This window comes from Hydra vulgaris, chromosome 01 (assembly GCF_038396675.1).
Source record: "Hydra vulgaris chromosome 01, alternate assembly HydraT2T_AEP".
NCBI lineage: Eukaryota > Metazoa > Cnidaria > Hydrozoa > Anthoathecata > Hydridae > Hydra > Hydra vulgaris.
This window is the reverse complement of record NC_088920.1, coordinates 37,077,501-37,092,500: the sequence shown is the minus strand read 5'-3', so window position 1 is coordinate 37,092,500 and position 15,000 is coordinate 37,077,501. Positions and strand designations below refer to the sequence as shown.

Below are 15,000 nucleotides of genomic sequence, written 5' to 3'. Positions count from 1 at the left end.
AAAAACTTCCGTGACGTTGACACGGACCAAACTTAAGAAAATGAAACAAACCAAAAAAGTTGCACTTGTTTTGTATGCTGCAAAATGGCACTTGTCAACGAAATTCTGCCCGTGTGCTGTCACCTATCAGCTGATTGCTTATGTCATGGCATGCTATGACTCCAGACTCCTGAACTGTTTGCTGTGGTAGTATAGTTAGTTTTGTTTTTAAGACATGTAAAGTTAGGAACACTTTTTAGCATTGTTCGATGTTGGTTGCAAATGTTTTGTCCAATACTGTATATATTTATATATATATATATATATATATATATATATATATATATATATATATATATATATATATATATATATATATATATATATATATATATATATATATATATATATATACAACAACAATAACGACATAAATAATAATTAAGTAAGATTTCAATTTCGAAAGACAAAACTGGACATAAAAATACATACATACATACATAAATACGAACGTACGTACATACATACATACACACATACATATGCTTAAATACATACAACGACATACATACAAACACTCTTATTTACAGGTGTATACGCACATACATATTCTTATTCAAACACATACTTACAATGTAAGTATGTATATGGTTATATGGATGGAATGAATATATGTTTATTTATGTCATATATATATATATATATATATATATATATATATATATATATATATATATATATATATATATATGCACATTTATGCACATTTATTCATACACATTCATTCATATATATATATATATATATATATATATATATATATATATATATATATATATATATATATATATATATATATATATATATATATATATATATAGCTTTTGTCTATTACATTTTCCATATAAAGAGTTATATATAATACAAGACTGGTCATTAAAAAAAATAATATTGACGAGTCAAAATTAGACAAAACTATTTTATTTTACAACTAAGTTGCACGTTGAGTATTGCTGACTAAATTTTGTTTGACAAAAAAGGTTTATTTAAAAAATCAAAATTTTGCAACGCATTTTTATTTTCTGTTTTTAATGTAAAAAAATCTTAGAAAATAAGTAATCATGGATCTTTCTAAGGTTGATTCATACTTGAACTAGTTGAGGCAACAAAAGGTACTCCCGAGTTAGACCGTAAAAAAATTTATTTTAAAAAATAGTAGGAGACTGGTTTCGTAAAATTTTTAAAATAGCTAATTTTTTATCGTTACCAGATGACGCAAAAAGGTTTCTGAAACGTCAAAATCCTCAAAATAACAATCTTTACAAAATAAAGTTCGTTTACATAGAGCCTTCTTGCATCCAGGGCTATCTAGAGCTAGGGTAACCTAGTTCCTAGAGCTAGTGGAGTACACTTTATTTTTTATGCCTCTCAGTCAGGTGATTAGTAACTTTTTTATTATTCCTATTTTAATTCTCAGAGAGTCTTGCTACTGCAAGTTTTTTTTTTTTTTCAAAATCTTCTTTTCCAACAAGGCTGCAAGCAACCACTATTAGATTTGAGAGTTAATGGAACAGAAAAGATGAAGTTTATCGCGCAAGATAACGATTGACAGATGACTTAAAAGATTGCAAATTAAATGAATCTGAAAAGCAAGAAGAAGGAAATGAATTCCGAAGAACTGATGTTCAAGAAAAAACTAGAAAAGTAAGAGTTTTTGGAGCACTTAGGAATAGTCACACAAAAAGGATAAGATTTAATTGAATAACGAGTAACACGGGAATTAATTTTAGTAGATGACACACGAGAAGCTAGCTCTTTAGAGCAGTGCCCGTTATAGTATTTGTAAAAAAGAGAAAGAAAAGCAACATTACGCTTGTTGGAAGTTCTGCCTCAGATATGGCAACAGTGTTCCATAACGGGTGATGCGGAAGTTATCGGACAAATCCTAATTTCATTATTTGAGCATAATAATTAGTTTTTGTGGTTTTAAGCGTAGGCATAAACGTTCTATAATATATAAACTTTATTATTTGAAACACAATTATTTAAAATGAGGTTAAATGCAGCTGAACGAGAATCTTTTCGAAAGCGACTAAAAATGTTTTTTGTAAATAAACCTAATATTAAAAAAAAAAAAAAATCATAAATCATTTTGAAAAGAAAGCATTTGCTCGAAGTACAATATATGATAACCTAAAAAGACTTGAAACTGTTCAATCGTTTTCTGATAGAAAGCACCCTGGTCGTCCGACATCCTGGACTAGAGAAAAGAAAGCCGAATTAACGAGACTTGTCAACAATCGAAAAGGGGTCAGTCAGAGAGAAATAGGTATTAAATTCGGTGTAAATCAATCGACAATTGGTCGTCAGTTAAAAAAAATGAATATTAAATATATAAAACGTGAAAAGACTCCAAAATACACTATAGAACAACAAATAAAGGCAAAGAAAAGAAGCAGGAAACTAGTTAACCAACTCTATAACATAAAATTGCTTCTAGTCATCGATGACGAAAAATACTTTTGTTTTTCAGGGGACAACATGCCTGGAAATTCTGGATACTACACAAACAACTAAAAAGACATACCCAGAAAGTGTTCGCTTAAAAGGAAAAGAGAAATTTCCAAAAAAATTATTAATGTGGATAGCCATATCTGACCGTGGTATGTCCGTGCCATTGTTTCGCACTTCCTAGGCTGTAGCGATCAATTCATCAACCTATATTAATGAATGTTTAGAAAAACGACTTCTTCCATTTATTCACAAGTATCATGGAGACTTTAACTATTTATTTTGGCCAGATTTAGCAAGTTCTCATTATTCTAAAGATTCTCTAAATTGGATGGACCAATATGTCTATTACGTTGATAAAGAATTCAATCCCCCAAATGTGCCTCAAGCACGACCAATTGAAAATTTTTGGGGACATATAAAAAATAATATATTTTTATTAAAAGATAAATGCTTTATTTAAAAAAAATATAATAGTAGTTTGTTTTTTTATTTATAAATAAGTTATTGACGTTTTTATTTTGTCCGATAACTTCCGCATCACCCGTTACAAGGACAGATTTGAGTTTTATAGAGATAAAGAATAGAATCTGGAGTAAGAAAGTGTCGAGCACGATAAAAAAAAATGGAACCTTAGCAGATGCTAATTTTGAAAAAAATTTGATATATGGTTTCCAAGAAAGATCGGAAGTAAGAGTTAATTCTAGAAGATAAGGGTAGATTATTTGAAAAATCTAAATTATTGCTGTAACAATTGGCTGAAAAAAACTGAGTTTTATCTGAATTAAAGTTCACCAGCCACTGTGAGTCCAATGCTGTTGCAGGAGTGAGATCCTTTTGAAGCTCAAGTTTCCCGTCCAAACAATCAGAGAGTGTTGGTTTTTTATCAAGACGAGAATAAATGGTAGTATATCAGCGAACAATGCCACCTTATATGTGAGAATATCTGGAAGACCGTTGATGTAATTTAAAAAGAGTATAGGGCCTTGGATAGTACATTGAGGAACCCATAAAGTTACGTATTAGAAAGAAGAGCGTTGCCCATTGAAGACAACTTTTATACTACAATTAAAAAGGAAGGATTCAATAACCTTAAAGATGTTAAAGAGATAGACCGTAATAAGAGAGCTTATAGAGAAGACCACCATACCAAACATTATCAAAAGCCTTAGAAATGTCACCTCTATCTAATACACAATAAAACCTATGGTTTTTACTGTTAGCAACTCAGCTGTAGAGCGAAAAGATCGAAATCTATACTGATGATCAGAAAGTAAGTTATTAGATTCAAGATGAGAGATTATTAGATGAACGATTCTAAAATCTTGCTTATAATAGGAAGCTTGAGTGATACGTATGTCGAGCGATGGAGCAACCTGTTTGTTGGCATCAGGTAGAATGTAACTATTGGAATAAAGAGATAATGTTGATGAAAAGTTCTTAGCAAACAAATCAGTTTTGTCTTTAGGTAAGGTGACAAAATCTGAACCGTACAAGAGAGGTAGAATAACAGATTTGCCCTTATTATTGATACTGTTAAAGATTCTCCAGAAGTCACGAGAGCATAATTTTTGAGATGAAATCCGAGATTTCATGACCTAAAAATAGCTGGCGTTGGCGTTAGACAAAACCTTCTTACAATAGTTTCTAGCAATAATAAAGAGACGTCAGTTTTCTGGAGAATCGTTTTCCTGATAGATATGGAAGTAATGGTTTCAATTAAAAATTGCAGCAGCATAGTATGAGGTAAATCAAGGAGAAGAGCGGGGCTTGATTTGGAATTATCGAAAGGGAATAAAAGGTTCCATGCCATCCTGAATCCAAGAAGTTATGTAAGAGGCACATTTGTCAGTAGAAAGACAAAAGATTTCTGCCCAAGTGCCATCACAAAGAAAATTACGGAAAGAGTCTCAGTCAGCTATAAGGTAGTTGTAAGAGGTACGATAATAGGAGGATTCTGATGATGAAAAAGAATGAGATAATAGCTTAAGAGAGATTAAACCGTAATCAGAAGCACCTAAGGGTGAATGTGGAGAAACTGAGCATTGACTAAGATCAGAAACAAGACATAAGTCGAATAGAGAAGGTAAGTGATTTGGGTTGTCTGGAAAACAAGTTGGAAAGTTGACTATTTAAGTTAGAGATTAAGAAAAGTTGTGGACATTAACACCTGCAGAGTTACTGACACTAGAGCCAAGTCATTAAGCGTGATGAGCATTAAAGACACCAACAACAACGATATTGGCTGATGGATGAAGAGAGAGGGCTTGGTCAACTTTAATATTGATAATATCAAAAAGAGTGCAGTCTTGAGATGAAGGAGAGCTATATAGAACAAAGAGAAAAACAATAGAGTGAAGTGGTGCTAAACGAAAGCACATTAAAGAATTGTCGGTGGATTCAAACCTAGTTTCTCAACAAACGGGTGAATTCTTACGAATGTAAATGCCCAGGCCAAGCATGTGACTATTGTCTCTCCACCTCTATCTAATACACAATAAAACCTATCGATTATTACTGTTAGCAACTCAGCCTTTTCTTCACAAATTATAGGAAGATAACTATCAACACTAAGATCACAAGTTGAGACAGCCAAACTCAAATTAGTCTTACAAAGAGCAAGTAGGTCTGGTGAACTTTGCACGAGATAAGACTCAACAGAAGAAAAGTTACTATGAAGACAACGAATGTTAGTGAATGATAGGTATAGAGAACTTGGTGATGACGATGGTTTTTGTGTTTTATAGTTTTTTAGAACTTTAGTCTTTTTAAATTTTTTAAAGAATTCGACGCAAAGCATAGATAGTACTCAGTACACTATTTAATAGTCCAAGCAATTGCCTCATTACTATTATTAAACCCTAAGCCATAACAATAGGCTCCAAATGTGGCCTCAACAATGCACATCAAAAGTACAAATAGAGACATTATCCATTATCAACATGGCACTGTTAGTACTCTAACTTTTTACAACTGTTGATAGAATCAGCCTCTCTGAAAGCTACTACAGAGTTCGGGAAACCTGACTACCAGCCAATCTCAGAACCATAAAACTGAGTTTTAGAGCTGTGCCTTTATTAGGAGATAATAGAATGAGTTGCCTAGTCATAAAAACACAGACACAAGCAAAACCCATGCATAAAGTCAAGAAAATTCAGCATTCAACATCCTAAACTGGAAACAATATATTATAAATACATCTGCGCCAGCCTAGTAGATGAAGAGGGGTGCAAGGTTGGTCAGCAGATAGAATTTATTTACCCCTTAAGTCTTTGCCCAGGAGGCCTTCTACAAGACAGCGTTTAATTTTTGCCCAAGATGAGTATTTTTATCGAGACACCATCTCTGGCCTTTACTCAACCAAAAGCCCCAAGGCAGCGGGTGTTTTAAGTGGGAGTTGGTTTCTTCTAGCCTTTGTCTAAAAAGAGTATCATACAAAGCAGCAGGATATAACTGGCAGTAGGCATATTCGGCAGCATAAGGCAGCAGGACAAAAAATTATAATATTTTCCGCTGGTATCTTAGACTGTTTGTCAATTCTAGATGAATGCTTTTCTAAAGATTCTTGTATATTATACTGTTTGTTACTTAAGTACTAAATGCGATGTTTAATAAGTTTCCTCTCAATTTGGGTTTCTTAGTAGACAAAATTTTTCTTGAGGCTCCCAAGTCTTTTACCTAGGTCCATATAGTTTATTTGTACCTAGGCCTATCAGTGCCTAAAGAATTAGTTGGATGACGAGGTAGATTATTAAGGTTGATTGGTGCAGATTTTTTTGTCATGAGTTTGTTTTGGGACTATTTTTCGCGTAGACTCAATTGCCAATTTTGCTCAGAACTTGTAGACAATTTTGACTAAATGATTCTATTTTTTTAGATCTTGACAACTTTTTTCAATCACAAAATTGATGTAAGCTTAAGGCAGAAATTAATTGCATACTTAAACATGTTGATTGCGGATATAGTGATAACCATGTTGCAAATTCTGGTTATTTATTACAGGCAATGATTCCAGGCTGCAATGATTCCAGGCTGCAATGATACCTTAGGTTGTTATATGACAAGCACAAATTTTTTAGGTTGTTAGTTGTTAAAACTTAATTTTTCTTTTTATTATGCAACTTTTATATTGAAGCTCAATACAAAAAAAAAACAAAAAAAAAACATTCGGCTTTGTTACCTAATGTAAAAAACAAATGTAAAAACGTTAAATGGAAGTTTCAAATTTGGTTATTGACATATTTGGAAAAAATCAAATAAAAAATCATCACATTATTTTGCAGTAAAATAAGCTGGCGTATTTGATCAATTTCGTTTTTTCTACAGTCAAATTACAAAGAAAGATGAAAAATCTCATTATCCATCTGGTATCACTGAATACTAATAATACCACTTTAGCAGAGATTATTTTACTACAAAATTTTGTTGGCAGTGTTTCTCACAAAGTTCTAAAGAAGCAAAGTTTTACAACTAAAAGAGGACTTAATTAAATGATTTCCTTTTCCTCTGTTGACGTTTTTTGAAAAATTTAGACCGAAGTCAAAATCCGCGTCGCTAGCCCTGGTAGTTATTTGTTTTGTCTATTAAATAGTTGCCAGGAGTAAACGTCTTGTCTTTAAAGAAATTAGGGGGAAAAAAGTCAGTTTTCAAAAAATATATCTTTAATTAGGATCCTGTCTAAACGCTAATAAAACCATCAAACATTTTTGTAGCGGATTTGCAGTGAACCTAAAAATTCACTGAAATTATTTTCATTAAAACATTTATAAAGAAATTATTTTCAGGATACGCTACATTTTACTAAAACACGGTTAAATAGCATCAGTTTTAAATAGCATCAGTTTATTTTAAAAGAATATGTTAAGTTAAAGCTTCTTTTTTTGCTTCGAATTATAACACAACTTTTAACTAAACAGACCACTACAACAACTTTTATAAAATTAAAAAAGTTGTTCTCCAAATAACTAAAACTAAAAGTTTCATTAGTCGTAAATTATAATTCATGCTTGTAATACTCCCTTCATTTAATTTTAAGTTAAAGAAAAAGCTGTTATTGCCGTTTTGTTGTCGACATTTTTAACGTTTATACATGAATATTATTGGTGAACCATAAAAATACAATTTTAAATTTATCTATTTTTAAATTATTGTTAACGTACCTACTTGAGTAAATGTATAAAGATTAGGCGTTTAAGTACAATCTTGATGTCGTTTTCTTTTTATTTACGTTGCAAAAGGTTACGAGCATTGTCCCAAAACATTTCAATGTGGTTAAACTTTTCTATTTTTTACTTCCATGGTGTTACAAACCGTCTTAAAAAGCTTGCGTAAAAAGTAAAAATTATTTATTGTAACGTTTGATAAGGAAAAATCCGGGCTACGTAATACGTAAAGGAAAATAAAAAGAATATATATATATATATATATATATATATATATATATATATATATATATATATATATATATATATATATATATATATACATATATACAGCCTTGTGTATATATAATGTATACATTACCTTAAAAAATATACTGGTATACTTGTTAAGGTATTAAAATATAATATATATATAATATGTTAATAAATATACTTAGTAATATATAATGCTACAGAAACAAAGTTATGCCTTTGAAGCAAAATTTAAAGGCATAGCCCATACAAACAAAGCTTGATAAGGTGTTGAAGATTTGAGATTAATATGTGAAAAGGGCAACTTATGATGCTCTGAATAAACATTTTAATATTAAAAAAGTTAAAAGTTAGTGATTATCCATTAAAGACAAACAACTTTAACGCCAAACAAGTAAAATACAAATATGAAGCGGGATATTTAACAGAAAAATTTGCAAGTAAAAGTATACACAAAGTATCAAGAAAGAGCTATCAACCTGTCAATCTTTACTATGTGTGGGTCTACTGCTTTTTTCCATGTGAGTTTAATTAATAAAGCAAATTTATAAAGTAAGTCATCAGGTATGTCGACAGCAAACTAATGGTCATTATTCATTCATGATCTAAGTTCTGCTGCCAACGAAATCCGTAACGGTAAGAGTTGACAGTAGTTTAAAATAGTTCAATAGCAACGTCAGGTTACCTCTAACTATTAGCTCGCTCCTCTTGATGGTTATCCTAAACTAGATGGAGCCCTTCACATATTGTACCTGGTGTTGTTGGAAAGATAGCTTTATTGAACACTCCTGACCGTCTTGACATACGTGTACCAAATCGTTTATCGAGCAGGTGCACTATTATCTCAGTTACTTCGGACATTCACCGCAAATTTCCGAGTTTAGATCCCGAAATATGTTGCTTTATAATTTAGGCGCTTCCATTATATGCTATTACTTGAAGCGGTATCCCGATCTTTACCAACATCAACTATTTAAGTATTCGTTGGGTAATTCTTAAATAATTGTTACAAATTCTACTATTTCTTATTTTTGCAAAGTTTTAAATACATTAGCAGTGGTGTCATAAGAAATAGTGAAATGTATTTTAACTACAATAAAAACTAAGTGTCATGAGAAGACCGGTGGAAAATAAAACCTTTTTAATAAGGAACCTTTTTTTTTTCCCTTATTAAAAGTTAATTCTATCCAAATAAGTTTCAACCAGTACGCCCATCAATTAAATATACCAACGTTGCTATGTTGTTTAAACAGTTGTCTTTTTTACGTTAAACTGTATAATAAATATTTCTACATGGTGATACCAGCCTTGTCAAAAAAAACAGTTGAAAAGTATTTACAAATATAATGCACATTGAAGTGCTTGTATGATGTATTGTACCGCGCAATATTTATTTATTTAATATAAATACAACCACTACAGAAATAATCTGCTAATCTAACAAATAATTTTTCGGCTTTTACAATCCGATTGTTTTGCAATATTTGTATAGCTTTTTTGATAAATTATTATCAAGTCTGTTTTTAAATTGAAAAGACGTTTTCAGCTTCAATATTTCTAGGAAGTTGATTCCAATAAGTAACTAGTCTATTAGTGAAGTAAAACTTAGCTAATGTTTATCATGGTTTGCTTTATGACGGGGTGTTGATTACTTCTAATCGCTCCTACAGGACCTTGGAGCTGATGCCAGTACAGTTGATTTATTGGAATTTGGTGATTTACTTTCATAAAGCTGTTGGATATTTTTAAAATAATAAATTAATATTCCTCTAATTTTTCTTAATTTAAGGGTAGTTAAACCAAGAAATTTGAGTCTTGACTCATAATTAAGTTTACACAAAGCAGGCACTTATTTAGTAGCTGGTCTTTGATTTTTTTCGAGATTTTCTGTCAAATTCTTTCGAAGAAAATATCTCAAGATGAAGTCTTACAAATCATGTGAACAAAATCTTAAATAATTTAACATGCCAATAAATGAAAATTTGTTTAAGCATTCAAAGAAAAGAGTTTGTTTTTTGAAACCCAATGTCAAAAAGCCGCGGCTTTTTGACATTGGGTTTCTCATTTTAAGTTGTTTGTAATTATAATACCAAGATCACGCTCGGTTTCCTGTAGTTCTTGACCGTTTATCTTATATTTATGTTTGTAAATGTTATTATTTATTTTTTTCTTTTATGTATAACTTTACACATCTTTCCAAAAACGGTCCCAACCTCAATTTTGAGGACCAAAAACAACCGACGGGGCAATAATCTGCAAGATCTCAGGTATCACCAGATGTAAAAATTAAAATCTAATCTCTATAGTCAAAGGAGAAAAACACATTTAAAGTTTTAAAGCACTTTGCGCTACTGATCGCACTTGGAGCCCCGTTGTAAATCTATTTTGTTTTTTTTTCTTCACTTTTGGGTTATCGAGTTTTTAAAAAACATCAAAAACTCTTTACATATATGTGTTGGCTATAACCTGACAAAAAATCAGCTCTTTAACACTTGTGGTTTGTGTACAGGGACCTAAAGTATAGGTTATGGCACTAAAAGCCTCTTTAAAAAGAGACAACGGATGCTTTACGTTTTTATTTTAACCTTATTATCGGCTATGGAAGTTTCAAAATTTAATAGAATGAAGCCTTGGTATGTATCTTTCAGGCAAAAAAAATAGAAGCAAGATATCTTTTATCTGTGCAAAGATATAGCTCTTAAAGTAGGAATCTCGCCTTTGAAAAGACGGCCAAAATATAGCAGCTTTTTGTGGTTTCTATGCTTCTTAAAGATTCAAAATTACATCAAATATCTAATTTAGTAACAATATCATGTGACTAGTGGATATAGGATTCTATGTTTATTAGACTTCACATTTGTACTTTGTGTGCAAAAAGAGTTCTTTTTTTGTCCAAGTTTGTATAAAATATGGGGAAGAAAACACATAGTTAAAGGCATTTTTTCTGATTGTTCTGAATTTAAAACACATAAAAACCTCTTTATATTTTAGTTGTTAAACCCACAGGTTTGCTTTGTTGTTTTTGTTTATAATGATTGACCAAATATTGGATATAATAAAAACTTTTTTTCATATTGTAAAAATTACTTTAGAATTGTAAATTCAAAATCAATTAGTAATTTATAAAATAATTTCAAAATTAATGTTAGAATCAAGTTTTTTTATACAAATGAAATATGTATAACCTTGTTGTGCTTTTTTTCTTGTATTGAAGTATCTCCTTAAATCTTTTATTGCTTTGACCAAGTTTTTTCTACTATTTAAAAATGTGAAAACAAATGTTTTTTATTTTCCGGGAAAAGCCACAACATCATAGTAATTACATTTAAGCAGTCAACAGCCTTACCAACTAAAAATATTTTTTACCAACACAAGCTTGTACTGAAGTTATTTTTCAAAGATCAGTTTTTTAACCACTGAAATGCCATATAAAAGAAAAACTCATCAAGATTGTCAGCAATCTGTTTGCTTCATTTGTTTTTCAAAATCTGACAGGCATAATTCTGATTTCATTAAGGAAAGAATACTAGGTATTTTTTCTGGAAATTCCATTGATTTTAAAGATGATACAGTTCCATTGGGCATATGCAATTCCTGCTAAGCAATGGTACAAAAGTATGGCAAAAGAGATAGAAACTTGCCTCTTCCCAAGCTACATGACTTTAACAAAGTGATTATTAGACCACAGACCTGAGGATTTGATTCTTGTAATTGTTTAATTTGCCATGTTGGCCGACTAAAAGGACATTCTACAAAGCTTGCTTTTTCAACCGATCAAGATTTGAAAGAACTATCAAGTAGCTTTGATAAGCTATGCTCAAACTGTCTCAGTGTGGTCAAAAGAGGAATAACACATGATTTTTCACAAGCCACCAAGTTTGAAAACTTAAAGAAAATGATTGCAACTGATTCCAGAACTGCTAAAACAATTGCGTCCTTTGTAATAACTCAAAAGGTATCCTCTTCACACAGCACAATTAGGTTGAGCAGAGAAAGTGGTAAAGCTTTAACTATTACTCTAGGTCCCTCCAGAGCTCAGTACATATCACGAACTTCTCTAACTACTTTGGACATGGTTCAAGTTCAAATCAATACTGGTCTTTCAAATAAAAAGATGCAAGAACTGACTGTAACATCAAAAAAGACTACAAATTCAAAAATTGTTGAAACAAAATTTAGGGAAAATTTACAACGGCTGGTTGGAAGGTTAAAAGCTTATTTAAAGTTCACTTACAAGGCCATCAACAAAAAACTGATTATTATAGTTTAGGGGATTTTTATAACTCAATTCTTAGAGTTAGAGCAATCACTTCACCGCCTCTCATCAAACTAGGTATTGATGATGGAGGATCTTTCCTCAAGTTCAGCTTGAATGTTATCTCCAATGGTGGATATCAAAATGTCAAAACAAGTTCAGCCTCAAATGAAAAAAACTTACTGACAGTAGAATATGGGAAAGAAACAAGTGCCAAGCGTCAGCTACTTGTTTCTGTTGCTGAAAATATTGCAGAAACTTATGGAAATGTCAAAAAAAATTTAAATTTATTTGGGAAAAATGATGTACCTTTCTTTATTGCATGTGACATGAAGTTTACAAATCTCATCTGGGCATTCAATCTCACTCATGCAAACACTCTTGCTGTTGATGTGATGTTAAATCTAGTGACCTCAAAGAACAGGGATCTCCAAGAAACTTCAGATCCATTTAGATGCAATACAAAGCATTCATTGAGAAAGTGAATGGAAAAATATGCGCAAAAGAATTTCATAATGTTATTTATAACCCATTGTTTGACCAAGAAGATGTCAAACAAGTTATTGAGTTTATTCCTCCAATAGAACTTGATCTTCTCCTTGGAATTGTCTTGAAAAGTTATCTTTACAAATCAGTACTAAAATAATGGCCTAAAGGCAAAGATTGGCCTTTACCTCCCAAATTGAAATTACAACCTTATCATGGTGGAGAGTTTGTTGGGAATGATTGTCATAAGCTTTTAAAGAACATGGATGTTTTAAAAAGAATTATTGAAAGAAAAAAGGCAGACCATATGCTTGGTTTTGTGAAAACATTCCAACATTTTAAGAGTGTTGTTAGCTCCTGTTTTGGAAGGACATTAAATACTGCATATGTTCAACATTTTATATTTTAGTTGCGAACCTGTGGGTTTAACAACTAAAATATAAAGAGGTTTTTATGTGTTTTAAATTCAGAACAATCAGAAAAAATGCCTTTAACTATGTGTTTTCTTCCCCATATTTTATACAAACTTGGACAAAAAAAGCACTCTTTTTGCACACAAAGTACAAATGTGAAGTCTAATAACCATAGAATCCCATTTCCACTAGTCACATGATATTGTTACTAAATTAGTTATTTAATGTAATTTTGAATCTTTAAGAAGTATAAAAACCACAAAAAGCTGCTATATTTTAGCCGTTTTTTCAAAGGCACATGCTTTCTTTTTTTTGTGCCTGAAAAATACATGCCAAGGCTTCATTCTATTAAATTTTGAAACTTCCATTGTCGATAATAAGGTTAGAATAAAAACGTAAAGCATCCGTTGTCTCTTTTTAAAGAGGCTTTTAGTGCCATACCCTATACTTTAGGTCTCTGTACACAAACCACAAGTGTTAAAGAGCTGATTTTTTGTCAGGTTATAGCCAACACATATATGTAAAGAGTTTTTGATATTTTTTAAAAACTCGATAACCCAAAAGTGAAGAAAAACAAAAACAAAATAGATTTAAAACGGGGCTCCAAGTGCGATCAGTAGCGCAAAGTGCTTTAAAACTGTAAATGTGTTTTTCTCCTTTGGCTATAGAGATTAGATTTTAATTTTTACATCTGGTAATACAACGTGATTACAAGTGGTGGTCCAACTATTGTATTGTAGATAGATTTAGGACAACTTGTAAAAATAAGATCTAAGAAATTTTTTTTGAAAACGTCATACAAAATCAAATTGTTAAACTTTTGTTTAGAACGGTACAACAACAAATAAGAATAGCTTTAAACCATTTTTATAAAATGAAGTTTACTAACGCGTGATTTTCCTAAACAGCGAAACTATTTTTTTTGTAATAAAGATATAAAAACGCAAGCGAGGGTTATGGCACCATGCTATAACAACATTTAAAAATACTAATTTGTTAATTTAGGATTTCCTAGAATTCACAAATTGCCATTTCAGATCAGTGTAGGACCCCAGATAGGAAATTAAGATTGATCAGATTTTATATACCAATAAATATTAAAAATCAAAAATATTGACATTGAAGAAATATTACATTGGCATTGGAGGCAGGGTAACACCATACTCTTTCGTCACTTTCGCTTGAGCTTTAGCGGCTTCAAGAAGCGAAAAAGTGTTTGCCATTTCAGATTCAGATCGCACTAACGTGATTGCGCGTTCAAATAAACGAACAGCTTCTTCGTTATTTCCCCTAAATAAAATAATTCTTTATAGAAAGCACAATAGCAAACATTTAACAAAAAATAAAATACTCCATAAGTAAAAATATATATAAAAAAAGAAAGTTTCGTACTTTTGAACTTCGAGTGTAGCTAATGTTTCGTATGCAAAATCACATTTATCATCGATTTCAATCGCTTTTCTGATCAATCGGTTTGCTTCATCTACGTCTTGTTTCCATTGTAACATGAGCAAACTGAATGAAATTACAGGTCTAGATATTAATAGACCAAAATAAAACATCAGAGTATTGTTTTAATAAGTAAGAACCTTACCCTTTATAAATGTAAGTGGTGGGATTGTCAGGTGCTATTGATATTGCTTTTTCTAATTTTTCTAAAGCTTCGTCCAACCTCTGTTGATCTTGCAATAACTATAAAAAATACTTTAAAGATGTCGATAAAAATTCTAATTGAAGGTTTGTTAGTAAAAAAAAAACAAAAACGAAAATACCTGTCCATAAAGACTCCACGCTTCTGCACACTGAGGGAATAATTTAGTAGTTTCTTCTAAAATTTTGTTTGCCTCATTCATCATACTCATTGACATAGCTTGCATGGCCAGCTTACATACACAATAACCTAGCTGAAGACGAGGCGCGACAAACTTTGGATCTAAGGAAA

General features: G+C 31.1%; 1 protein-coding gene across 1 annotated transcript in view; it reads right to left on the bottom strand.

Moving 5' to 3' along the window:
- Positions 1–14,136: 14,136 nt before the first annotated feature.
- Positions 14,137–15,000, bottom strand: part of LOC100204386 (mitochondrial import receptor subunit TOM70) — a 32,256-nt gene continuing 31,392 nt past the window's right edge. Inside the window, exons 10-13 of the mRNA XM_065788066.1 lie at positions 14,831–15,000; positions 14,653–14,750; positions 14,451–14,573; positions 14,137–14,348 (exon numbers count right to left, since the gene is read on the bottom strand). The exon at positions 14,831–15,000 is cut by the window's right edge and continues 55 nt beyond it. Of these exons, the coding sequence (XP_065644138.1) occupies positions 14,189–14,348; positions 14,451–14,573; positions 14,653–14,750; positions 14,831–15,000 (551 nt within the window). The 3' untranslated portion in view covers positions 14,137–14,188. The remainder of the gene's footprint in view (positions 14,349–14,450; positions 14,574–14,652; positions 14,751–14,830) is intronic.